The sequence below is a fragment of the Pongo pygmaeus genome, chromosome 23 (assembly GCF_028885625.2).
Source record: "Pongo pygmaeus isolate AG05252 chromosome 23, NHGRI_mPonPyg2-v2.0_pri, whole genome shotgun sequence".
Classification (NCBI taxonomy): Eukaryota; Metazoa; Chordata; class Mammalia; order Primates; family Hominidae; genus Pongo; species Pongo pygmaeus.
In genome coordinates this window covers 28,580,507-28,607,619 of record NC_085931.1, presented here as the reverse complement: position 1 = coordinate 28,607,619, position 27,113 = coordinate 28,580,507, and the positions used below count along the sequence as shown (strand labels likewise).

Below are 27,113 nucleotides of genomic sequence, written 5' to 3'. Positions count from 1 at the left end.
ACATTCTGAGCTCCACCTGACTTCCCATCGCTATCCTTCCCCACCCGCCTCCCTGGTAGAGAAAAGCTGAGTGTGTGATGCTGTCTGAATGCTGAGCACGGCCTTTTGCGGCCAGTCCACTGCATACGCTGCCCCTATCGGAGACCTCCACCTTAACCCTTTCCAGCCTGGAGGCTCCTCCCAGGTCCCCACAACAGAAGTGACTTCCCTTGCCCTTGAATTCCTGTAGCACAAGCCCTACTGCCCCCCATTAAAACGGCAAAGTCCTTTTGTGGAAAATAACTTTATTCATGATTGTGTTTATCACAGTATCTTATGGAGAAGAGATGATCAATAAATATTTGCCGAATAAATGAATAGCAGTTACAAAACACTTGATTTATATGGAATTAATGTTGGTTCTCAAAGTGAAAAATTACAAACAGCACTGATATTCAGCCAGTATACAAGTCTGGTCACAGCAGTTGTAAAATACTGAAATACCCCCTGCCACTGACCTTTGGCCCCCAGATGCCTCCCACTGCCACTGCTCTCCCCACTGGGAACCCCTGAAGTTCGCACAGGCTCATAACTAAAGGGCTAATGTCTTGCACAGCAGCGAGCACCCAGGACCGAGCAGCCACATGGCCGGGTCCGCTGGTGAAAGCATCCATTCTGACTGATCAGGATCTGAGGGGCCTCATTGTTAAATATTTTGATAATATCCCTAATTATAAATAAGGCTCAGTTATATAGTTTGAAAACAATGCTTCTCCTCATTGCAAAATCTCTTAGAAGACTCTGTAGATCCAGGAACGGAAATGGAAAATGACAGCATGTCAATCTCTGAAGGTTTTGGGCATACCCATTAGCACTCCATCTTCATGTAAACCAGAAGATATGCAGTTTCCTGCCTAGAGAGAAGAAAAGACACATCAGCACAGCGGCATGAAATCTTCATCAGAAAACAATGCTTCATTAATCCATGACAGGACAAGCGTCAGCAAACTTCCAGGTAGCTGGATTAAGCCTTCATCTATCCATCACCTCGGAGAGGAACAAAATAGGTGTGGCCTGGGAAGATAAGCACTACGTTTCTATTAGTTAATATCTAAAGCGGAGGTTAACAAGCTATGGGCACACAAGCCAAATCCAGCCCTCTTGGGGTTTTTTAAATCTACTTTCAACTTTTTAGATTCAGCTGAGCACATGTGCAGGTTTGTCATGTGGATATGAGCATACTCCCCAACAGTTAGTCTTTCACCCCTCCTCTCCCTCCCCATCCAGCAGTTCCCAGTTGTTGCCATCTTTAAGTCAATGAGTCCCCATGTTTAGCTCCCATTTATAAGAGAGAATATGCATTATGTTTTGTTTGTTTGTTTTAAATGGAGTCTTGCCCTGTAGCCCAGGCTAGAGTGCAGTGGCACAATCTTGGCTCACTGCAACCTCTGCCTCCCAGGTTCAAACGATTCTCCCTCCTCAGCCTCCCAAGTAGCTAGGACTACAGGTGCCCACCACCACGCCCAGCTTTTTGTATTTTTAGTAGAGACAGGGTTTCACCGTGTTAGCCAGGATGGTCTCAATCTCCTGACCTCACGATCTGCCCGCCTCAGTCTCCCAAAGTGCAGGGATTACAGGCGTGAGCCACCATGCCCAGCCTTTTGTTTATTTTTTGATGAGACCGGTTCTTGCTCTGTCACCAGGCTGGAGCGCAGTGGCACAATAATAGCTCACCACAGCCTCGTGCTCCTGGGCTCAACTGACCCTCCTGCCTCAGTTTTAGCTTCCTGAGTAGCTAGGACTACGGGTGTGTACCACCATGCCTAGCTATAATAATTTTTAATTTTTTGTAGAGATGGAGTCTTGCTTTGTTGCCCAGGCTGGTCTTGAACTCCTGGCTTAAAGTGATCCTCCTGCCTCGGCCTCCCAAAGTGCTGGGATTAAAGGTGTGAGATCACACCCAGTCTCCAAGCCTCTTTTTGCAAGTAAATGTAATTGGACCCCAGCCATGCTCATCTGCTCATGTACTGTCTACGGCTGCTTTTGCTCTATAGGGCAGAGTTAAGTGGTTATAACAGACACTGTACAGACCACAAAGTCTGAAGTACTTTCTCTCCAGCCCTTTACAGAGAAAGTCTGCCAATCTCTAATCTCAATAACAGGGAAATCAATGACAACCACAAAGTGACAAAGATTGGGTGTCTAAGATGGATGCTCAGAATAAACGAGAGAGAAAGATGCAAAGTAGGAGGAGGATTTCAAACGCAAGCTTCACCTAATCCGTTATTTGTCAAATGACCAGGCCTATCTCTGTAGCTGAAAATCACCTCAAATAGCATCTCTGATATACAGTCTCAAAGCTCAGCCAAGAAATTTACAAAGTCTCTCTGCTTTAACTTCATCCACCTTTTTTCTCTCCAGCTTCTCCTCGGTAGTTAATGATTATAAAAATATTTATTGGCTCACACCTGTAATCCCAGCACTTTGGGAGGCCGAGGTGGGCGGATTACGAGGTCAGGAGATCGAGACCATCCTGGTTAACACGGTGAAACCCCGTCTCTACTAAAAATATAAAAAAATTAGCCAGGAGTGGTGGCAGGCGCTTGTAGTCCCAGCTACTCGGGAGGCTGAGGCAGGAGAATGGCGTGAACCCACGAGGCGGAGCTTGCAATGAGCTGGGATCCCACTACTGCACTCCAGCCTGGGTGACAGAGCAAGAATCCATCTCAAAAAAAAAAAAAAAAAAACAGTGTGATGGCCAGGCGCGGTGTTCATGCCTATAATCCAAGCACTTTGGGAGGCTGAAATGGATGGATGGCTTGAGCCTAGTAGTTTGAGACAAGCCTGGCAACACAGCGAGACCTCATCTCTACAAACATTTTTTTAAAATATGCCAGGGATGGTGGTGCATGCCTGTAGTCCCAGCTATTCAGGAGGCTGAGGTGGGAGGATCACCTGTGCCCAGGAGTTCAAGGCTGCAGTGAGCTATGATCACACCACAGTGCTCCAGCCTGGACAACAAAGCAAGACTCCATCTCTAAAAATAAAATTAAAAAAAAAAGATCTTTGCTGTAAAAGAGGTATGCTCAAATGCAATAAAAGCATATAAGAAGGCCGGGTGTGGTGGCTCATGCCTGTAATCCCAGCACTTTGGGAGGCTGAGGCAGGCAGATCATGAGGTCAAGAGACTGAGACCATCCTGGCCAACGTGGCGAAACACTGTCTCTACTAAAAATACAAAAAACAATTAGCTGGGCCTGATGGCACACACCTGTAGTCCCAGCTACTCAGGAGGCTGAGTCAGGAGAATCGCTTGAACCTGGGAGGCGGAGGTTGCAGTGAGCGAAGATTGTGCCACTGCACTCCAGCCCGGCAACAGAGCGAGACTCCGTCAAAAAAAAAAAAAAAAAAAAAAAGAAAGAAAACCATACAAGAAGCCCCTACGAATCTGGGTGAATCAGCAAAGGCTTCACAGGATAGGAAAAGGCCATGAGTATGAAAACATGAGTGGGGAGTTGGCCTAGATGGTAAACGAGGAGGACAATACGGCCGGGAACTGCATGTGCACAGCAAACGGGAGATGGAGGGCACGGCTGATTGGCAGCTACCTGTACTTTAATATTCCTGGAGTGTGACGTGTGAGGCAAGCATGGGGTGGTGGGGTGAGTGCTGGAGATGAGGCGGACAGTGAGCCAGCCATCAGCATGTTAGTAACAGGGGAATCCACGGGCATTTCCTGCAGCTCCAAGGACCCTATGTGAGCTCATCAGACTCCCATTACCCAAATCCGTTTCTTACCAGTGGTAGTTAGGATTTCCATAGGTACACTGGATGTCTTCCCAGGACACCTGGAAGCCAGAAACAAATGAGGTCAAGCAGCCAGCTGACACAAGCACCCACAGAGGACAGGATGCTATGGTGTGCCCCTCATCCTCCAGACAAGCCCACCCCTAGCAACTCCCAAGAGCCTGGAGCAACAGCAGGAGGATGTCTTGTGCAATGAAGTATTTTTAGCGCCCTTGTCCCTGTGTTTAAACTTGGTCATGCTTATCCCAGAGGCCTAACTTACATATTTCTAACTCTCCTTGCTCTCTAGACATTTCCCACAAAGCAGAAAGCTGCAGAGCATGAGCCTAGAGCACCAAAAACTTAGAAGTGGAGGGAAGTGAATTGAACCCTTACAGAGGTGCAAACCACATGGGGACTTCAGACCGAAAAAGGCTTGAACCCTCATCAAAGGCCTCACACCCAGACAGCAGGACCACAGTGTGTCTTGATCTCGGAGACCCATGCAGCCCTGAGCCCAGCATTTGCTAGAGGTGGCCAATCCAGGGCAGGAGGCAATTGTGGACGATGTTTCTTACCAAGCAAATATTGGAGTCATTGAAGCAGAACCATTTTCCATCCACAGCATTCCGGATGTAGACACAGTAATGACCGGAGTCTGCCATTCCCACGTGCGCAATCACAGCAAAAAGCTCAAACTGCCCTCCAGGCTGGAAAGAAACAGGCACGAGACAGTTCACCCACCACCACAAACACGACTGCCTCACACACTTATACCTGCCCACCCTAGGTCCGACTCTGGGACTTTAGAATATTAGAAAACAGTCCCGACCCACGGCCAGTGGGCACCCTCCAGGAGGGGCTTTCCTGAGTGTGGATCCTGTACTGCGAAGGCTCAGCAGCTTGACAGGCAGAGCACACAAGAGATGGAAGGCAGGAGGTCACGAGAGAGGCCCCTAAAGCCAAGGCAAGATTGGAACTTCCCCCTGGGAGGGGTGGGGATCATCAGAACACAGTTCTGTTTCTCCACAAGCTCAGGAATGACCCTAACCTGAGCCACTATACCCAGCCAAAAAAGTCTTTTGTAGAGGGAGGGGAGACAGAGGGCAAGGGCGGCACACGTAAAGCTGAGTCACCCCCAGTGGAGGCTGAAATTATCCCTATTTCCATTTGCAGACTTTGTGCAGAACTTTACAAAATGCAGGGCAATATCTGTATCTAAATATTAGTTTACAAGAAATAAAAAGGTTACAGGAACATGTTAAATGATACCAACCAGCCAGTGCTGGCATTTGAAAAAAATATTCAACCAAATCAACTGCAAGGAAAAGAAAATGAGCGGAAATCTAAAAGGAACTTAAGAAAGAAACTTAACCAAATGCAAGTGTAGGCGTTGTTTGGATCTAGCGTCAAACAAAACACATAGATTATACAACAGTCAGGAAGTCTGAACGTTGACCAGATATTTGATGCTATTAAGGAATTGCAAGATGGAGATGATTATCTTTTGAGTGCTTTTATTCTTTAGGGATACATAATGAAGTGTTTATAAATGAAATAGTATGATTTGCTTCAAAAAAATCCAGTACAGGGTTGGGTGAAACAAGAGGGTGGGTTATAGGAAAAGCAAGACCTGCCATGAGTTTTGGTAACTGTTATAGCCGAGGATTCACTGTCTAACTCTTCCTTCACTACACACTTTGGTATCTATTTGTAATGTTCCATAACAAAGTCTTTGTTGTTGTTGTTGCAAAGGTTGAGTCTTGCTTTGTGGTCCAGCTGGGCTCGACTCCTGGACTCCAGCAATCCTCTTGGCCTCCCAAAGAGCTGGGATTACAGGCGTGACCCACTGCATCCAGCCAAAAAAGTCTTTTTTAAGTGAAAAACAATTTTAAATATACTTCATCGGGCAGAATCTGCAGGTAGAAATAAAAAGAACTAGAAGGAAAGAAAAAGAGAATCCTATGAAATGTATACGGCCTAAGTAGCTAAAGAAATCATATAATAGGAGCTATTGTAACGTATTATCAGGCCTTAATTTTCTAATTATTATTTGGCATAAATAGCCAAACAGACCAATAAAACAGAAGAGACACTCCAAAAATAGACCTGTACATATGGGAATACAAAATTTGCTATGTAGCATTTCAAATCTATGGAAAAAAGATATTTGTCTTTTTTTTTTTTTTTTTTTTTTTTTTAGTTTTTCTTGTTTTGTTTTTAGAGACAGTGTCTTGCGCTGTCACCCAGGCTGGAGTACAATGATAGATCATAGCTCACTGCAGCCTCAAACTCCTGGGCTCAAGTGATCCTCCCACTCAGCCTCCCAAGTAGCTGGGAATAAAGGTTTGTGCTACCACACCCAGCCAATTTTTTTCTTTTCTTTTTTTTTTTTTTTTTTTTGAGAGACGGGGGTCTCATTATGTTGCCGAAGCTGGTCTCGAACTCCTGGGCTCAAGCAATCCTCCTGCCTCAGCCTTTCGAGGTATGGGATCACAGGCATGAGCCACATCACCTGGCCTTGTGTCTCTTTTTTTCTCAGAATCTCTCAATGAGTTATTATCTCAGGACAAGTAAATTAAACTTTACTCTGATTAAATGTGGTCCAGTCAACTGGCTACTTTATGATTATTCTCAAAGTGGGCACACGCCATCTGAAGAAGAAAGTTTGGTTGGTACTAAGAACCCACAATGACATGTTTGCCTATGCATTTCTATGTATTCCACGTTACTTCCAAAGGAGCCTACTGAATTCTGGATTCTGTCCCTCAGTGCTGTGAGGCATATGAACACAAATCCAATATTCAGAAAGAAGAAAGTCTTTTGAGGCTGGGGACAGTCTCTGAGGAACAGGTGGCTCCTAGCAGACTGGGAGTGAAGGAAGGGAAAACGGAAAGGACGTGGCATCTGGGGAGAAGCAGGATGGCAAGGAGGTCGGGATCATCCCACCTGCTCCTCAGCATCACAAGACTCTTGCTTCGTTGGAAGGACCTGACTGAAATCCAAGCTCTGGGGGAAGTACAGGGAGTGGCAGATCTTTCTCGTCTGTGAATTCCTGATGGAGAATCGCATGAGGTGGATTGTCAGGGTCTGGGGAAAATGGGTCAGCTTCAAGACCTGAAAAAACAAAATCGCTCTGGAGATAAAGTCCACTTGGAATGAGAGAGTCAGAGAAATGTCAGGGCTAGCAACGTGTTCTTCCCAAAAAGAGGGGAGCAGGGTGACATCACGGAGTTCAAGGCACCTGTTCACTGAATCTGCTGAGCTCCTCTGAGAATAATGCAAAACTTGGCTATTCGACCACCGTGTGGCCCCCCACAACAGGCACAAGGGCACGGGGCTCTGCACAGGTACCAGGACCCAGGGAGCCACCGCGTCTGCTCCAGGGAGCTGGTCTTGCCCCGAGGGAAACGCCCTGCTGGCTGCTCTCAGGCCCCCTCCTGCAGGCCCTCTCAGTGATGCGACCATGAGAAGCCACATCCATGGCTCTGGATATCAGAACCCCAGCGTCCCAGATACTAGCCAGACCCAGATTCCCTTTCTCACCCACTGCCGGGTGTCCTCGGGGGCCTCTGATGATTCTATCAGGAAATCCACAGGGGGCAACCCCAGACTAGTGAAGGACAGATGACCCCTGAACAGCACGGGTTTGGACTGTGTGGGTCCACTTATACACAAATTGTTGTAAATAAATACAGTCTGCCCTCCCCCATAGGCACGAGTTCCACATCTGCAACCAAATGCTCATCAAAAATACAGTATCCCAGATGCACAATCGCATACATGAGGGACTGACTTTTCCTATACGTGGGTTCCACAGGGCCGACTGGGTGTGACTTGAGTGTGTGTGTATTTTGGTAAAAGCAGGGGTCCTGGAACAAATCCCCCATATGCACCGAGGGATTTAGGGAATGAGTACCTGTTTCCTATGGGTCTTCTTCCCACAGTTCTCACAGAAGCACTTGCTTTTTCTTGATAACTCCCTGGGCTGGAAGAAGCAATGCAGGGCGTCCTCCTGTCCCACCCAAGAGAACAGGGAAAAAGCAGCGTTGGTATTTCCCACCTTGAGTACTATATTCATCTGTTCTCACACTGCTGTGAGACAATAGCTGAGACTGGGTAATTTATAAGAAAAGAAATTTGATTGGCTCATGGTTCTGCAGGCTGACCGGAAGCATGGCAGCAGGAAGCTCCCAATCATGGCGGAAGGCCAAGCAGGAGCAGGTGTCTTACCTGGGAGGAGTAGGTGCGAGAGACCAAGTTGGGAGCTGGAGTGCAGGGGCGCGACCTCGGCTCACCGCAACCTCCGCCTCCCGGGGTCAAGCGATTCTCCTGCCTCAGCCTCCTAAGTAGCTGGGACTATAGGCTGTGCCACCACACCCAGCTAATTTTTTATGTTTTTAGTAGAGACAGGGTTTTACCATGTTGGCCAGGCTGGTCTCAAACTCCTGACCTCAGGTGATCCGCCCACCTCAGCCTCCCAAAGTGCTGGGATTATGGGCGTGAGTCACCACACCCAGCCCGGCTCCACACTTTTAAACAACCAGATCTCATGAGAACTCACTGTCACAAAGACAGTACCACGGGGGATGGTGCCAAACCATTCACGAGAAACCCTCCCGCATGATCCAATCTCCTTCTACCAGGCTTTACCTCCAACACTGGGGATTACAACTCAACAGGAGATTTTCGGGCAGGGACACAGACCCGAACTGTATCAGGTACAGCCTCCCCACACTTTGCAGCTGAGGGTTTCAGCTTTTCTCCTGGTTCTCCTCATATCCCCCTTAATGCCTGGCCTGGTGTGGTCCACCTGGCAGGATCTCAAAGGGCACCTACTGACGGGAGGAACAAAACAGGAGGGGGCTCCTATTAAGGGAGCAGGATGAGGGAAGGGAGGTAGGAGGGAAAACATTTTTGCCGAAACAAAGGAGAAATTGGCCAGAGCCATGAAAATAAGTGACTTTTCCGAAGCCAGAGATAGATCAAAGAGGGGAGGGGGAATTGGCCACACTGTGCTGTGTGGTGCGATGCTTTGAGGGTTTGTCCTCCCCAAAACCCGGGTTAAAACTGAATTCCCAATGTGGCTGTATGGAAAGGCAGGGACTTTGAGAGATAATTGAGGAGGGCAAGGTGGCTCATGCCTGTAATCCCAGGGAGGCTGAGGCAGGTGGATCACTTGAAGTCAGGAGTTTCAGACCAGCCTGGCCAACGTTGTGAAACCCCATCTCTACTAAAAATACAGAAATTAGCTGGGCATGGTGGTGGGCACCTGTAATCCCAGCTACTTGGGAGGCTGAGGCAGGAGAATCGCTTAACACCAGAGGCGGAGGTTGCAGTGAGCTGAGTTTGCGCCACTGCACTTCAGCCTGAGCGACAGAGGAAGACTCTGTCTCCAAAAAAAAAAGGTGTGGTGGGGGTGGGGGGAGTTATTGCATCATGAGGGCACAGCCCTCATAAATGAATTAATCCACTCATAGATTAATGGGTTAATGGGTTAATGGGTTATCCTGGGAGTGGGACTGGTGGCTTCATACGAAGAGGAAAAGAGAATTGAGCTGGCACATTAGCACGGTCAGCCCCCTCGCCATGTGATGCCCTGCACTGCCTCGCCTCAGGACTCTGAGAGTCCCCACCAGCAAGCAGGCCCTCACCAGGAGCAGCCCCTCAACCTTGACTTCCCAGCCTCCAGAACTGTAAGAAATAAATTACCTGGTCTCAGATATTGAGTTATAACAACAGAAAATGGACTAACACATACAGGGGCAGCAAATACCAAGAGAATCCCCTTACCAGTGTCTTCAGGGGCTTTGAGTCCACATCAAAAAGAGAAAGTGGGAGGGTGAGCATGCTGCTGTTTCTGCTACTCTCCATGGCACAGTCAAGGCAAATCAAGGAGTCCTTCATCCGGATCATATACAGGGCCTGCAGCCTCTCCACCTGCAAGAGGGGGAGCAGAGAGGTGAGATGGGAACACCACCATAAGCCAGGTCAGGCCAACTGCCAGAAGGTGAAGCCAAGAGACAGAAGCTCCTCACAAAGGTGCAAAATAATACCAGTAACAATATTATGAGACTGTGATAAGTGTTTTATGTGGATTCTTTTTTTTTTTTTTTTTTTTTTGAGATGGAGTCTTGCTCTGTCGCCCAGGCTGGAGTGCAGTGGCAAGATCTCAGCTCACTGCAAGCTCCGCCTCCCGGCTTCACGCCATTCTCCTGCCTCAGCCTCCCGAGTAGCTGGGACTACAGGCGCCCACCACCACGCCCAGCTAATTTTTTTGTATTTTTAGTAGAGACGGGGTTTCACCGTGTTAGCCAGGATGGTCTCGATCTCCTGACCTCGTGATCTGCCCGCCTCGGCCTCCCAAAGTGCTGGGATCACAGGGGATTAACTCTTTTATTTCTCTGCACACTACAGGAACAACAGCTGAATGAGGGAAATGAGCAGCATCTTAAGCTTCCGAGTGCTCTTGTTCTAGGTTCTTACCAAGTGCACATCAGTGATCTGGTCCTTCATCAGGTTCCAGAGTTTGAGGTACAGTTGAGCAGCATCATGTTGGACAAACACTGGCCACAGAGAAAAGGAACAGCCAATTAGTGAGGTCTTCAGAGTTGTTTCTCATGCCCTGGTACTTAGACACACATGAACACTCATCACTTTGTCTCTTCCTAGCCCTCCACCCCACTGCAAGGCTAAGTTGGCACTACAGAAGAAGTGATCAATAAACGAACGGTAAGTTTGGTATTGATTTTTGAGAACGCCTCTTAAAACTTAAGCTCCAGTGCCAGGTGTAGTGGCTCATGCCTATAATCTTAACACTTCGGGAGGCCAAGGTGAGAGGATCGCTTGAACTCAGGAGTTTGAGACCAGCCTGGGCAACATAGCAAGACTCTATCTCTATAAAAAATTTAAAAAATTAGTTGAGAGTAGTGGTGCATGCCTGTAGTCAGAGCTACTCGGGAGGCTGAAGCAGGAGGATCACTTGAGCCCAGGATGTTGAGGCTACGGTGAGCTGTGATGTCACCACTGCACTCAGCCTGGGGAATGAGATGTCCACAGGGACTTTGAAAAGCACTGATACATTCCTGATGATCTAGAAGGCCAGGCGCATGCCCAAGTAAGACCTGAGAGGGCTCCGATCCCTCCCCTCTGGCTGACCACAAGGCCACATGCAAGAAAGCAATGAAGGCGAATACAGAATCACGAACTGCCCAGTAACAATAAAACAGCAACAACAACAAACCCTGCTGTGGGGACCTCTGATGTCCAGTGTTGCCACCTTACATTATCTAAAATGTTCATTTTCCAACAAAAGAGACAAGACATACGATGAAACAGAAAAGCATGGCCACACACAGGAAAACAGCAATCAGTAGAACCTTTCACTGAGAAGCCCTAGATGTTGGCCTTACTAAACAAAGACTTTAGCTGTTATAATATGTTCAAAGAAATAAAGAAAACCATGTCAAGGAAGTAAAAGAAACTATAAAAATGCTGCCTCACCAAATAAAAAGTATCAATAAAGAAAAAACTATAAAAAAAGAACCAAGCAGAAATTCTTGAGTTGAGGAGAACAGTAACTGAAATGAAAAATGTACTAGAGGAGGTCAATAGCAGATTAGAGCTGGCAAAAGAAAGAATCCATAAATCTGGAGCTAGGTTGATTGAGGTTCTCCAGACTGAGGACGGAAGGAAAGCTGAACACAGTACCCATGCAGCCGAAAAGCTGATGAGCTGCTCACCGCATGTAGAGTTCAACTAACTCTGATACAAAAAAAAAAATGTGATACAAAAGGTTTTATATACAAACGTGAATTTATTCTGAAGCCAGCCTGGGGGAAGGAGCAAGACACATCCTGCCTTTTAATGTGCCATTTCTCCTTTGGAGGAGAGAGGGGCATTTTCATAAGGTGTGTTGTGGGGGTGGGGGGAGTGAGCAATGGCGGTTTTCTACCGGGCAGTTATCAAGTTCCCAGCAGCTGAGTTGGCGCCTTTCTGGGCAGAAGTAAATTATAAAAGTGGCCAAGTGGGCATGCTTTCTCCATGCCTTCCTAGTGGGTGAAAGACAAACCCCTAGAGGGTGGAAGTTTCGAAGCCACCCCCTGGCAGGGAGAGTTCCCTGGTGGGTATGCTTTGGGCTGCAAATCTACTGCCAAGTCTCAGGAAAGATCAGCTGGAAGAACTTGCCCTGTTCTCAATCAAACCTCCATCAGCCTACCTCCATTTACGGATTCTTCCTTTTGCCCAGCAGGGAATGTCTGGAGAGGGGTAGGCGAAAGGTGATATTTGCATTTCTAAAGGGCTAACAGGAAACAGGAAACAAGGCCAGCCGCAGTGAGGGGTGAGGGATGGGAAGAGGAAAAGTGAAAAGAAAATAATAAGAAAACTAATGAAACGATCTCTTAGAAAATGGGAGTACTCAGTTACACCCAGGTGGGTTCACTAGTGAACGATGGGTTCTACCAAACATTTATGGGAAAAATTATACCAATTCCCTACAACCTCTTCCAGAAGACAAAAGCAGAGAGAACACTTCCTAACTCATTCTCTGACGCCAGCATTATCCTAACACCAAAACCAGACAAACATTGTAAGAAAAAAACCTAAAAACCAGTATCTCCTGTGAACATAAATGCAAAATTCCTCAACAAAATATTAGTGAATCAAATTCAACTATGTATAAAAAGAATCACAGAGGGTGACATAAGCGAGATGGTAGAGGAGGAGGCTCCTGGTGCTCCCTTCTCCCATGGACACACGGTAAAACTCTCATCTACACACAGATCAACTCCCTCTGAAAAAGAAACCCAGAAACTAGCTGAGAGAGGCCTGCACAGGGGGCAATGGGGAGAATACCCACATCGCAATGGGTTGGAAAAGCTGAGACACACTCGCTCTACAAGCCCCACCCTAGACACAGTACCTTACTGTGAGGAAGGAATCCCTACTGCCAGCTTTCTCCTGGAGAGGGGAGGGTTTGGACCACACATAGGCAGCCCCAGCTTTTGCAGTTCCCACTAACCCTAGTGGCTGCTAGGTCACCTAGCTCTGGGAGCAGACATGGGTCAGCAGTTATGAATCCTCTGCGACCACAGAGGGCAAAGAGGCAGTTTTAAATGGGCACGTGATCACTTCCAGCAGCTGTGCTCCTGTGCTCAGCACAGAGCAAACAGGCAGAAATGCCAGGCTCCTAGTTTCTCCCTGGAAGGATATGTCTGTGGGCTCTCCTAGCTGTTGCCCGAGGGATGGGCTTCTATTAATAACTGGTCTGCACTTGGAGCCAATGAGGCAGGTAAACAATAGATTTCCAGGAGTCAGGACAGGCCTGTGGGCAAGTCCCATGCCTTCTCCCACCCCCTGCTCTACGATAAATCAGGTCTCTAACTTCACACATTGAGTACACAACATTTACCCCTCTCAAATGAAGGTCTAGCTCCTCAGTCACCGAGCTTTGGGAGCTGACAAGGCTCTGTATTTGTGAGTCCCACAGGGGCACAGACACCAAAGAACATCCCCCCCAGGCCCAGTGCAGCGTGAACAGGCAAAAAGGCCCGGCTCCCACTTTCTCCCTAGAAGGAGTTTGTCTGCACAGTGCAGCTGCTGCCCTGGGGTTTCCATGCATCTAGGAGCTGACAGACCAGGAAACCACTGCTCATCTGAGACCCTGAACAGGCAGGTGAGCACCTCCACAGCTGCTCCCATTGGTTTGCTCGACAGATAGCGTCAAGCTTCCAACTAACCTGTCCGTCTCTAAGCAGAGAGCAGCCAGCATTCGCTAGGCCCCTGGGGGTGACAAAGAGTAAAACAATGCATGAAAGAGTGTGCAGTTTAAACACAAGTCAGGCACTTGCCACAGATCCTCTGTCCAGCATTTTGCAGAGCAAGTGGCGGATAAACTCACACTCCCAGCTTTTCCCTGAGGATAGAATAAACTGGAACACACATTTAATGCCCCAACGTCTCCAGCTGCACCTCAAGTGGCTGGTTTCTATTTCCCCTGTCTGGGCCACTGACAGGACTTGACACACTCTAATCTCCTGAGGGCCGCTAAGAACATAGATGACAGTTTGGACAACACAAAGGGTCAAGAGGCGCTCCAAGTGTCTGGCAGGGCTAATTGGTAAGTTCGTCTCTTATACAAGGCCAGTGGGACAAGACTAGGAGAGGTATTTTTCTTTTTTTTTTTTTTTTTGAGACGGAGTCTCACTCTGTCACCCAGGCTGGAGTGCAGTGGTGCGATCTTGGCTCACTGCAAGCTCTGCCTCCTGGGTTCACGCCATTCTCCCGCCTCAGCCTCCCGAGTAGCTGGGACTACAGGCGCCCGCCACCACGCCCGGCTAATTTTTTGTATTTTTAGTAGAGACGGGGTTTCACCATGTTAGCCAGGATGGTCTCCATCTCCTGACCTCGTGATCTGCCCGCCTCGGCCTCCCAAAGTGCTGGGATTACAGGCGTGAGCCACCGCGCCCGGCCTGGGAGAGGTATTTTTCTTAACTAAAGTACAGAAAATAACAGAGAATCAAGAACAATGAAGAACAGAGAAATATGTTCCAAGCAAAAGAACAAGATAAATCTCCAGAAAATGCCCCCAGTGAAATGAAGATAAGTGACTTACCTTACAGACAATTCAAAATAATGATCATGAAGATGCTTACCATGTCTAGGACAGCAATGCATGAACAAAGTAAGAATTTCAGCAAAGAGACAGAAAAAAGTTCAAAAGAAATAATAGAGCTGAAGAATACAATAACTGAAATAAGAGCTCAAAAGAGAAGCTCAACAGACTAAATCAAGCAGAAGAAAGGATTAGCAAACTAGAAGATAGGTCACTGGAAATCATTCAGAGGAGCAAAAATGAAAAAGAATGAAAAAGAGTGAAGATATCTTAAGAGAGTTAGGGGACATCAAGCAGACCAAAATAGGCATTATCAGAGTCCCAGAAGGAGGAGAGTGAGGAGAGACAGAAAGCTTATCCAAAGAAATAACAGTCACGAGTTGGAGATCAACATTTCAGTCAATGGCAGACCACATTACCATAGTGGCCATAGCATGCAGCCTAGCTGTGTAGTAGGCTGTCCCATTTAAGTTTGTGTAAGTCCACTCCATGATGTCCACACAATGACAAATTCACCTTCTGATGCATTTTCAGAACATATCTCTGTTGGTAAGCAACACATACCTATAATGACTGAAAACTTCCCAACCCAGGGAAGGAAATAGAAATCCACATCCAGGAAGCCCAAAGGACACCAATAAGACTGATCTAAAGCAACCCACATCAAGACACATCGTCATCAATTTCAAAAGTTAAAGACAATTCTCAAAGCAGCAAGAGAAAAGCAATGTATTAGACACAAGGGAAAACCTGTAAGTGTGGGATTTCTTTTGGGGGTGATGAAAATGTTATGAAATTAGATTGTGATGATGGAGGCATAACTCTGTGAATACACTACAAACCTTTGAATTGTATGTTTTTAAATGGATGAATTTTACAGTATGTGATGCACATCTCAATATAGCTATCTAAAAAAAAAAAACACCTAACCTATTTGTGAATTATTTTGTAGAACACGTTTTCTCTTTTTTATTCCTTTATTCTGTTTTCCTGCAGTTCCCTAACCGTGGTGGAATAAGCTTGGAGGAGATGCCTTCACTTACTCTACTGAGAGGCAGAAAAAGGGTAGGTACGGAAGTAAATGTCCATAAATAATATCAATTCTGCACCTCCAAAGATGTGTGCCTCTTACGCAAATGTCTCTATTATCTGAGGGGTCCAGGCTACCTAACTTCCTTCTTGTTGCTTCACTGCCCATTAGTTCCTCTCTTCACTCTCTCTCTAAGCTTCCCACCCCCTTTGGATCAGCAGCCAGGAGCCCAGTGGGAGGGTATCTTACGGGGCACATTGTACTTCTGCAGGCAGTAGGCCAGCTCCAGGGGCCGCACTGCTTTCTGCCGGCTGTCCTGCATCTTCTCCAGCAGCAGAAGCATCTGGAAAGGGACGCTTCTCCTCTGCTCATCAGCTCCCCTGGGCACCGTGATCCTGCCACACAAGAACAGCCAGAAACCTCCTTACATGTAGTTCTCAAAGCTAGGTGCACACTGGAATCACTTGGGAGAAATTGCAAATCTTCATATCCAGGCCACTCCCATACAAATTAAACCAGAATTCTGGGTCAGGGGGTGCGGGGCACGGGCAGTTACCAGAATTTTTCAGTTCCTCAGATTATTTCAATGTGTTGTCAAGGTTGAGCAGCACCATATGAGTGAATCTACTCTACAGGGGACCCTCTAGAGAGGGGGATCAGCACGACTGCTGCCTTGGCCCCTCTGCACCCTGCCCAGCAATCATGCGAGGCTTCATCTTAAAAAAAAAAAAAAAAAAAAAAAGTACCGATACCTGGGCCGCACCCCAGACCAACCTAAGAAGTTTTAGAAATAATGTGTAGGCCAGAATATGCAGAAGCCAGTCTTTCCTCTGCCAGCTTTTGAGAGAAGGTCTCAAAAAGTCCAAGTCACTGTGAATAACGGAATATATTAAAAATGAAATAATACAGGCTGGGTGCAGTGGCTCACGCCTGTAATCCCAGCACTTTGGGAGGCTGAGGTGGGTGGATCACGAGGTCAGGAGATCGAGACCATCCTGGCTAACATGGTGAAACCCCGTCTCTATTAAAAATACAAAAAAAATTAGCCAGGCATGGTGGCGGGCTAGTCCCAGCTACTCGGGAGGCTGAAGCAGGAGAATCGCTTGAACCCGGGAGGCAGAGCTTGCAGTGAGCCAAGATCGCACCACTGCACTCCAGCCTGGGCAAAAGAGCGAGACTCCATCTCAAAAAAAAGAAAAAAGAAATAATACAAACGCTTATCAGCCTGAAGAACAGTCTTACCTCTTCAATATCCTGGCGAAGTCCACATTCATTACAAATACCTGAATCAAGGAGTTAAGGCAGCAGGTCTGTCCAATGTTGTGTAAACCAACCAGGCCTATAAGGGGAAGAGAAAAAAAAAGCTGAAGGCAAGGCCTAGGTAAAGAAGTTGACAAGGCTGGGCATGGTGGCTCACGCCTGTAATTCCAGTACTTTGGGAGGCTGAGGTGGGCGGATCACCTGAGGTCGAGAGTTCAAGACCAGCCTGGCCAACATGGTAAAACCGTGTCTCTACAAAAAAAATCCAAAAATCAGCCAGGCGCGGTGGCTCGCGCCTGTAATCCCAGCACTTTGGGAGGCCAAGGTGGGCAGATCATGAGGTCAGGAGATCGAGACCATCCTGGCTAACACAGTGAAAGCCCGTCTCTACTAAAAATGCAAAAAAAATTAGCTGGGCGTGGTGGTGGGCGCCTGTAGTCTCAGCTACTCAGGAGGCAGGAGAATGGTGTGAACTTGGGAGGTGGAGCTTGTAGTGAGCCAAGATCTCACCACTGCACTCCAGCCTGGGCGACAGAGCGAGCCTCCGTCTCAAAAAAAAAAAAAAAAAAAAAAAAAAATCCAAAAATCAGCCGGGTGTCATGACAGGTGCCTGTAATCCCAGCTCCTTGGGAGGCTGAGGCAGAAGAATTGCTTGAACCCAGAAGGCAGAGGTTGCAGTGAGCCAAGATCGCGCCACTGCACTCCAGCCTGGGCAACAAGAGTGGAATTCTGTCTCAAAAAAAAAAAAAAAAAAAAAAAGTTGACAAAAATCTAACGTTTTTCTTAAAGCTACTAAGGACATGAAGTCCTGTAAAGTCTCTCAACTACGATGTGTTCACTCAGCTTGCAAACAAATCAGAGAGAAGATATCAAACATGAACCTTTAAAAAGCTCTATCACAAGGGCCAAGCACAGTGGCTCACACCTGTAATCCCAGCACTTTGGGAGGCCGAGACGGGAAGACCACCTGAGGTCAGGAGTTCAATACCAGCCTGGCCTACATGGTGAAACCTCATATTTACTAAAAATACAAAAATTAGCCAGGTGTGGTGGTGCACGCCTGTAATCCCAGCTACTCGGGAGGCTGAAGGAGAACTGCTTGAACCTGGCAGGCAGAGGTTGCAGTGAGCCAAGATCGTGCCACTGCACTCCAGCCTAGGTGACACAGCAAAACTCCATCTCACAACAACAACAACAAAAAAAAAGAGTTCGATAACAAGAAAAGTTTTAATATAGTCCATTAGGAAAAGTGAGATGTCACCAAAAGTATATATTACTTACTGCCAAATGAGTAGTATGAGCAATTGTTGGGAGAGAAAAAGAAACATTAGAGAAAGCATAACTGAGAATATGGCTTCCTCTCATTCAAATCGTTCTCCACGGAGCTAAGTCCAAATGTGCATCTGTGGGGCTCAGGGATAAGAGGGACTCCCCAGTTTGTCTATATCGGACTCCAGTGGAGAGGACTCTGCCCAGTCCCCACTACAGGGAGGCAGGAAATAAATCAGAAGGTAACTTTGGGGAAGATTCGCCTAATCCAGTGTCACCCTGAGAGGCTGAAAGGCAGAAGGAACTTACAAGAATACGAGAAAAACAAAAGATAACATTTGTCTGACCCCTACCAACCAACCTCCTCTTTTCCAACCCAACCTTAGGCTCAGCAGACCCCACAAGGTAAGCAATTTAAGAGGGAGGAAGTACCACTAATCTCAGGATTCTTGGGGAAAGGGCTTTGGCTTATGAGACACGACAGTAAGAAAATAACAATCTGGGGTCGCAGGTGAGCACAGATTTCTGCTCCCAGACTATCAGGAGCACACTGCTTCCAGACAGACCCGAATAAGGTAGCAGTAAAGACGGGAACTAATGCTAAGTGCCTCTAGATGCCCAGCACTGGCTTAAAGCAGTTCCCACAGATGACCCCATTTAATCCTCCCAACAACCCTATGTGCTTGGTACTATTATTACCCCCATTTTTTTTGTTTATTTTTTTGTTTGAGACAGAGTCTCACTCTGTCACCCAGGCTGGAGTGCAGTGGCGTGATCTCAACTCACTGCAACCTCTGCCGCCCAGGTTCAAGCAATTCTCCTGCCTCAGCCTCCTAAGTAGCTGGGATTACAGGCACCTGCCACTGCGCCCGGCTAATTTTTGTATTTTTAGTAGAGACGGGGTTTCACCATTTTGGCCAGGCTGGTCTTAAACTCCTGACCTCATGATCCACTTGCCTCGGCCTCCCAAACTGCTGGGATTACAGGCGTGAGCCACCGCGCCCGACCTTGTTTTTGTTTTTTTACATATAGGGGTTCACTATGGCCCAGGCTGTATCCCCATCTAAAAGATGCAGAAACTCAGGCACCGGAAACCATGAGCCATCAAACGCAAAGCTCTGCTACTTCAGAGCGGAGGGGGTGACATGCAGTCAAGAGGAGGAAAACGGGAGGGGTCTAATGACCATGAGGGTAGTCCCAGGCCCTGGGACGCTCTCTGGGCTGCTCTCTCTTCATGTTGCTGTCTTCTTCCTTCTTTTCTTCAAGATCTGCCGGGGACTGCGGAGACTCAGCCAGGATGGACTGACAGGTTTGTCTCAGGAGCCCAAACGCCTTGCTCATTCGTGATCACTCCAAAACCCCCAGGCCAAAGCTGCCTGGCCCGCGTTCAGGACAGCACGACTTCACTTCCAGCAAGCGCTTATGGGAGCCAGGCACGATGGAATCTCTGTGAAAATACAATGCGGGTAGGTAAGGATTAGAGGAGGAGGAATGTGTATTCATGTAATCTGTTCTGATGCCAAAGAGCAGGTCTTAGAGGGAGATAAATGTTTGGGGAGACTGACTCATAGAGCTCTAGGCTGGAAATGACAGCTAAGCTACACATCTCCTACCCTGGGTCCCAGGCGTTTCCATTCGTCCTCAAAGCAGACTGCCAAATCCTAACCGGGAGCACCCTCTTGGGAAAAGACAGGGAAGCACGCATAGGACTTTGCTTTACAACCCAGGACCAGGCCCACCAGTAAAAGCCAGCACTAAGCAGGAACCCTCAGCCCCCGATGCCAGGCTGGCACACAGGGGAAGCCTCTCAACCCGCCCAACACCCAAGGGGACCTGCGGCCCTGGCAGGACAGCCTGGTGTTCTGGCCCACATCACTGCCAGCCGGCTGCAGCAGTCAGATAAACCTTACCTGCAGGCAGGTTGTAGCACCTGCAGGCCTTAGGCACATCCTGGTGCTGGGCTGGTCTCATGGCATGGATTCTGGGTGTGACCCAATATTGGGTCAGCCTCAGTAGCCATAGGGGTACCCATGTACCCTCCCCCAACCCAGCACAGCCGCGTGAAAAGAGACAGCATTTGCTTGGGGGGAAGAAGAGGTAAGCGGAGGACTTTGCCTTGGAACCCAGTGTGTCTGGAATTGGTGCATTCTTGGTCTCACTGACTTCAAGAATGAAGCCGCGGACCCTCGCGGTGAGTGTTACAGTTCTTAAAGGCCGTGTATCCGGAGTTTGTTCCTTCTGATGTTCCGATGTGTTTGGAGTTTCTTCCTTCTGGTGGGTTTGTGGTCTTGCTGGCTCAGGAGTGAAGCTGCGGATCTTCACGGTGAGTGTTACAGCTCATAAAGGCAGTGCGGACCCAAAGAGCGAGCAGTAACAGGATTTATTGCAAAGAATGAAAGAACAAAGCTTCCACATCATGGAAGAGAACCTGAGCGGATGGCCACTGCTAGCGCAGGCAGCCTGCTTTTATTCTCTTATCTGGCCCCACCCACATCCTGCTGATTGGTCCATTTTACAGAGAGCCAATTGGTCTGTTTTACAGAGAGCTGATTGGTCTCTTTTGACAGGGTGCTGATGGGTGCATTTACAATCCCTGAGCTAGACACAAAACTTCTCTAAGTCCCCACTAGATTAGCTAGATACAGAGTGTGGACACAAAGGTTCTCCAAGTCTCCACCAGAGTAGCTAGATACAGAGGGTCGATTGGTGCATTCACAAACCCTGAGCTAGACACAGGGTGCTGATTGGTATGTTTACAAACCTTGAGCTAGATACAGACTGCCAATTGGTGTATTTACAATCCCTTAGCTAGACATAAACGTTCTCCAAGTCCCCACCAGAGTAGCTAGATACAGAGTGTTGATTGGTGCATTCACAAACCCTGAGCTAGACATAGGGTGCTGATTGGTGTGTTTACAAACCTTGAGCTAGATACAGACTGCCCATTGGTGTATTTACAATCCCTTAGCTAGACATAAAGATTCTCCAAGTCCCCACCAGACTCAGGAGCCCAGCTGGCTTCACCCAGTGGATCCCGCACCAGGCCGCAGGTGGAGCTGCCTGCCAGTCCTGCACCGTGCACCCGCACTCCTCAGCCCTTGGGCGGTCGATGGGACTGGGCGCCATAGAGCAGGGAGCGGCGCTTGTCGGGGAGGCTTCGGCCGCAGGAGCCCATGGCAGTGCAGGGGCAGGGGAGGCTCAGGCATGGCGGGCTGCAGGTCCGGAGCCCTGCCCTGCGAGGAGGCAGCTAAGGCCCGGCGAGAAATCGAGCACAGCAGCTGCTGGCCCAGGTGCTAAGCCCCTCACTGCACTGGGCTTGCAGGCCGGCAGGCCGCTCGGAGTGCGGGCCGCTGAGCCCACGCCCACCCGGAACTGGCGCTGGCCCACAAGCGCCGCCTGCAGCCCCGGTTCCCGCCCCTGCTTCTCCCTCCACACCTCCCCGCAAGGTGAGGGAGCCCACTCCAGCCTCGGCCAGCCCAGGAAGGGGCTCCCACAGTGCAGCAGCTGGCTGAAGGGCTCCTCTAGTGTGGCCAGAGTAAGTGCCAAGGCCGAGGAGGCGCTGAGAGCAAGCGAGGGCTGTGAGGGCTGCCAGCACGCTGTCACCTGTCACCAGGACTAGGCTCACTACAGTAAAACCCAGTACTGGGCAGAGCCTCATTACCCTGATACTAGACCAGTACCCACAGGCAGATCTCACCCCACCCTAGTGCCAGATGAGAACCCACAGCCCCAGTAACAGGGACTGGGGATCTGGCCCACATCACCACCTGACAACTACAGTGGCCCTGGGCCACTGAATAACCTCAGCAACAGCAGGCACGCCATCACAGCTGTGGGTCCTGCCCCAGTGCTGTGCCAGTCTTGGCAGCCATGGCCTTCAGGCGTAACCCAGGGCTGTGTCAGCCTCAGTGGCCAAAAAATTCCAACCACAGTGATCCTGGGCTTAGAGCACCCCCTAGCACTACAACAGCTGAAGCAGTCATGGGCTTAGGGTCCTGACCAATCAACCTCTCCTTAATATCGTATGGGTTTCCTGATGAAAGATGAGCCCAAACAAAGCCAGGCAATGAAGACTGGCTTAGGTACCTATGTCAATGCACAGACATTGACACACAGCCATTAGGATCAAGATCAATCAGAGAAACATGACATCACCAAATGAACAAATTAAGGTGCCAGTGACTAACCCTAAAGATATAGAGATGAGGCCTGGCATGGTGGGTCAGGCCTGTAATCCCAGCAGTTTCGGAGGCTGAAGTGGGAGGATCACTTGGGCTCAGGAGTTCAAGACCAGCCCGGGTAACATACTGAGACCTCCATCTCTACAAAAAAAATACCAAAAAAATTTAGATGGGCATAGTGGTGCACGCCTGTGGCCCCAAATACTGAGAAGGGTGAAGGAGGAGGATCACTTGAGGCCAGGAGTTTGAGGCTGCAGTGAACTATGATTGTGCCACTGCACTCCAGCCTGGGCAACAAATGAGACCTTGTATCTAAATAAATAAATAAGATGAAATATAATAATGATGGGTAACATCTAAGCACTATTTCTTATAAAAGGTGAAAGCCTTTTATATGTACTGTCTTATTTATCCTTACACAGCCATGTGAATTAATTACTGTTTTATTTCCATTTGACACATAAGAAAACTGAGAAACAAAGAAGTAAGTGCCTTTCCCACTGGCAAGTGATGGGCCAGATGTAGACAAGCTGGACGGGGTTTAAGTCCAGCTAACATGCTGCTCAGAGTGAGGAATAAACTCAACCAAATCATTGGTGGGAGTGTAAATTAGTAGAGCCATTATGGAAAACAGTATGGAGATTCCTTAAAAACCTAAAAATAGATAAACCACATGATCTAGTAATGCCACTGTTGAATATATATCCAAAGGAAAGGAAATCAGTATGTTGAAGAGATATCTGCACTCTCATGTTTATTGCAGCACTACTCATAATACCTGAGATACGGAATCAACCTAAGTGTCTATCAAAAGAGGAATGGATAAAGAACATGTGGACTATATACACACGATGGGATGTTATTCAGCCATTACAAGAGAATGAAATCCTGTAATTCCCATCAACACGGATGAGTCTGGTGTACATTATGTTAAGTGGAATAACCTAGGCACAGAAAGATAAATACCACATGTTCACACTCACATGTGAAAACTCAAAAAGCTTATCTCCTAGAAATAGAGAATAGAAAGCCCGGCATGGCAGCTCACACCTGCAATCCCAGCACTTTGGTTGGCTGAGGCAAGAGGATAGCTTGAAGCCAGGAGTTCAAGACCAGTCTAGGTAACATAGCAAGACCCTGTTTCTAAAAATAAAAATAAAACTAGCCTGGCATGGTGGCATGTTCCTGTAGTCCCAGCTACTTGAGAGACTGAGGCAGGAGAATCAGTTGAGCCCAGGAGTTTGAGGCCACAGTGAGTTATGATCGTGCCATGGCACTCCAGCCTGGGCAACAGGGCAAGACCCTGTCTCCTTTTTTTTTTTGAGATGGAATTTCACTCTTTTTACCCAGGCTGGAGTGCAGTGCTACAATCTCAGCTCACTGCAACCTCTGCCTCCCGGGTTCAAGCAATTCCCCTGCCTTAGTGTCCCAAATAGCTGGAACTACAGGTGTGTGCCACCACGCATGGCTAATTTTTGTATTTTTAGTAGAGACAGGGTTTCACCATGTTGGCTAGGCTGGTCTTGAACTCCTGACCTCAGGTGATCCACCCATCTCGGCCTCCCAAAGTGCTGGGATTACAGGCGTGAGCCACCGCGCCCAGCCTGGGCGCGGTGGCTCACGCCTGGAATATATTCTTAAATTCGTGTTGAATGGCTCAGATAACAACAACCTCTTTTTCTTAGTAAATATTGACTTTCAATAGTTATAAACAGTTATTCCTCTTACAAGGCCCAGCCTAGGAGGACTCAACTGAAATGATGACAGCAGACAATTCCATCAGCAAGAAAGAGGATTTCGAGCTCATCATTGAGAGAAAGCTGATGAAAGAGAGCAGAAAGGTTCCAGCCTGCATTTTCCAAGATGTTGTCCTCTACTCCGCCAAGACCTCCCGGATACTTCAGTAGGATATAGCAGTAAAACCTCATGGAGCAGATCATTTGAGCAGGCTCGGTCCCAAAGGGAAACAGAAAATACAGCAGCCTTTCAGGGCAGATCACACTGGTGAGACAGGGAGGTGGGGCAGCAAGGAAAGGAAAGTGAAGCTTAAAAGGTCTAAGGAGGATGGGGAGGGCAAGGCGAGCAGAGAGACCGCGGCCGAAGTTAGCAGGGGCAATAAGCATCCACCAGAGAAAACAGCGTGGGCTGATTCCAAGGAAGGGGATTTTCAAGCTAAACCACTGACTCAAAAAAAGACCTCCAGGCCAGGCGCCAGGTCTTTGTTTGAGACTCCGTCTCAAACAAAACAAAACGAAAAAACCCAAATACTAAACTAACTTAGCTCCCACCCTACCTGAATTTTTTTTTTCTGGTTCACGTTCTCTCATGATCTTCCCGAAATGTTATCCTTAAGCTTCAGGGAGAGGTGAGCGTCGGAAGGAACTGGCCCAGGCCCACCTCTAAAGTAGCCCCAGGACAAATCGGGGTCCTCAGAGAAGCCCCAGAAGAGCCAGGAACACGCTGCAGAAAACCTGGGGAGGGTGGGGCCTCCACCCAATACTCCACTCACAACTGGACTCTCTGCCAGGAAAGCCAACTCCAACATTTAGATGCCCTAAAAGGAACAAAATTAACCTGCTGGGAACATGATTCAAGCAGCCTCGGTGTCTTCCGACCCACCCCATTATGGCAACCACAGTTGTAGACTGCAGTCTCAATGACGTGTTCACATTATTTTGCATTTTTTTCTTTCTTTTATTTTTATTTTTATTTTTATTTTTTTGAGACGGAGTCTCCCTCTGTTGCCCAGGCTGGAGTGCAGTGGCCCGATCTTGGCTCACTGCAAGCTCCGCCTCCCAGGTTCAGGCCATTCTCCTGCCTCAGCCTCCTGAGTAGCTGGGACTACAGGCACCTGCCACCACGCCCAGCTAATATTTTTTATTTTTAGTAGACGGGTTTGCACTGTGTTAGCCAGGATGGTCTTGATCTCCTGACTTTGTGATCCGCCCGCCTCGGCCTCCCAAAGTGCTGGGATTACAGGCGTGAGCCACCGCGCCCGGCCTATTTTGCATTTCTTGAGTAATCGTAATATGCGGGTTAGAACACTCGGATTACAACACTTTGGATGAAAAACCACATAATAGGGAAATTTTGGGACTACTCTCTCTCAAAAAAAAAAAAAAAAACACCAGCTCATGTGGAAGAACTAGGACTTACCTTCTTTGAAACTATGTTTATGTTAAAGCATTTTCCCCTTTGTAAGCTCATCATTGTGTAAAAGTGTCAGAACTGTGCAACACATTTTTTAACAGTCCAAAAGCAAGTTCTTTGATAAATCAAGATGAAGCCGTGCACCTGTGTTACTCTCCCTCCCGTGTTGTTCCTGCAAACACATCAGTAACCTGCATTCACTCTCCATCCAACTCTGTACAATACCAGAAAGAAACTTCAGATGAAATGCTTTTCGGTATTTGCCTTGTTTTCTGGAACAACTTTAAAGTACAAATTATACCTAAATAAGTACAAATTAAAGCCTCTGCTTTAATTTTCAAACACTTTGAACCCAGATTTTCAGGGGTCTCAAAATGGAGTTTTGTGTTTAAAAGTCTAAATTTAGCTTTCTTCCAAGGAAAAGGGGGGGTGGGGGAAGAAGAGAGGTTAAGACTAAAATACTCTGATTTGCAGAGTTTGACAACATCCTTCCAATTTCTCAATATGAATGCCCACTGACCCAGCCATTCCACTTCTAGGAATTTTCCACCGATATATTTGTACGAGTGTATACATAAAATGATATTCATTGCCGTATCTGTGCCAGTAAAAACTGGAAACAACTTAAATCTCCATGCATTGTTTAAACAATGTACTTCCCATACTATGTATCAGGTTTTTTTGTTTGTTTGAGACAGTTTCGCTCTGTCGCCCAGGCTGGAGTCAATGGTGCGATCTCAGCTCACCGCAACCTCCCCTCCCGGGCTCAGGCGATTCTCCTGCCTCAGCCTCCCAAGTAGCTGGGATTACAGGCATGCGCCACCACGCCCGGCTGATTTTGTATTTTTAGTAGAGACGGGGTTTCTCCATGTTGGTCTGGAACTCCGGACCTCAGGTGATCCACCCTCCTCTATCTCCCAAAGTGCTGGGATTACAGGCGTGAGCCACGGTGCCAGGCAGAATCAGTTTTTTGTTTTATTTTTAATGCCACTAACACATAATATACTCAGTGGACAAAGCAAGTTCGAAACGATTTTAAAGACTTGTACATAGAAACATTTCTTATAAGGTACAAACAAAAATGATACTGACACATTTGTCTGCATTGTTTGAATTTTTTTTACAAGCTTACAACACTTCTGCAATTTCTTTTTTTGTTTCAATTAAACACAAAGTCATGTCAAAAGTCCAAAGAACTATATTAGCTTAGAAAAAAATTCACTGGCCCAATATATGCACGTAGTAAATACAGATCACTATCATAATTTGCAGAGCACAATTATGATATTAAGGAATTATTTATATTCCTTAATATAAATAATTAATAATTATCTGACTATAATTATATTATAGTCAGATAATATAATTCCTTAATTATCTGACTGGCATAGGAGCAGAGTTGGATGTCTGTGCTAGAAAGAAAACTTCCAAAATGAGCCTCAAACTTACCTCAAGCGCCACGCAAGCGTCCAGCCTCCGCTGCTGAGTTCCACGCCAGGACTGAGCCCCGGACCGAGCTGGGGCCGAAGTTCCGCTCCGGGCCCGCCTTGGTCTAGCCACACGCTCGCGGCACCCCGCCCAGCTTTCGTTTTCCACTGAATGGAAAGCGAAACTTACAGCGGCCTCTGCGCCCGGAGCCGGAGCCGGAGCCGGGCGCCAGCGTGCCGGGAAACCCTGCCCGCCCGAGCTTCCCGCGGCTGCCGTTGCAGCCGCGCACCTGCTCCAGACTTCCAGCGCTCGCTTTTTTTTTTTTTTTTTTTTTTTTTTAAGAGACGGAGTCTCATTCTGTCTTCCAGGTTGGAGTGCGGTTGCGCTGTCTCGGTTCACTGCAAACTCCGCCTCC

The 27,113-nt window shown here is 47.7% G+C and overlaps 1 protein-coding gene across 5 annotated transcripts; it reads right to left on the bottom strand.

Annotated features, from left to right (window-relative positions):
• Positions 1-267: 267 nt before the first annotated feature.
• USP18 (ubiquitin specific peptidase 18) lies at positions 268-27,113 on the bottom strand. Of its 5 annotated transcripts, XM_063662764.1 has the most exons (12): positions 26,720-27,002; positions 24,414-24,674; positions 19,124-19,386; positions 16,653-16,749; positions 15,660-15,805; positions 10,252-10,331; positions 9,559-9,705; positions 7,685-7,780; positions 6,715-6,882; positions 4,344-4,475; positions 3,778-3,827; positions 268-893 (listed from the first exon to the last, which is right to left on the bottom strand). In XM_063662764.1, the coding sequence occupies exons 3-12, from the start codon at positions 19,278-19,280 to the stop codon at positions 848-850; spliced, it is 1,119 nt and encodes a 372-aa protein (XP_063518834.1). In that variant the 5' UTR covers positions 19,281-19,386; positions 24,414-24,674; positions 26,720-27,002; the 3' UTR covers positions 268-847. The 5 variants fall into 5 exon arrangements, with proteins under 5 accessions (XP_063518834.1, XP_054326153.1, XP_054326156.1 ...); XM_054470178.2 differs by lacking the exon at positions 24,414-24,674 and having other exon boundaries at positions 26,720-27,113; XM_054470181.2 differs by lacking the exons at positions 24,414-24,674; positions 26,720-27,002 and adding an exon at positions 25,277-25,526.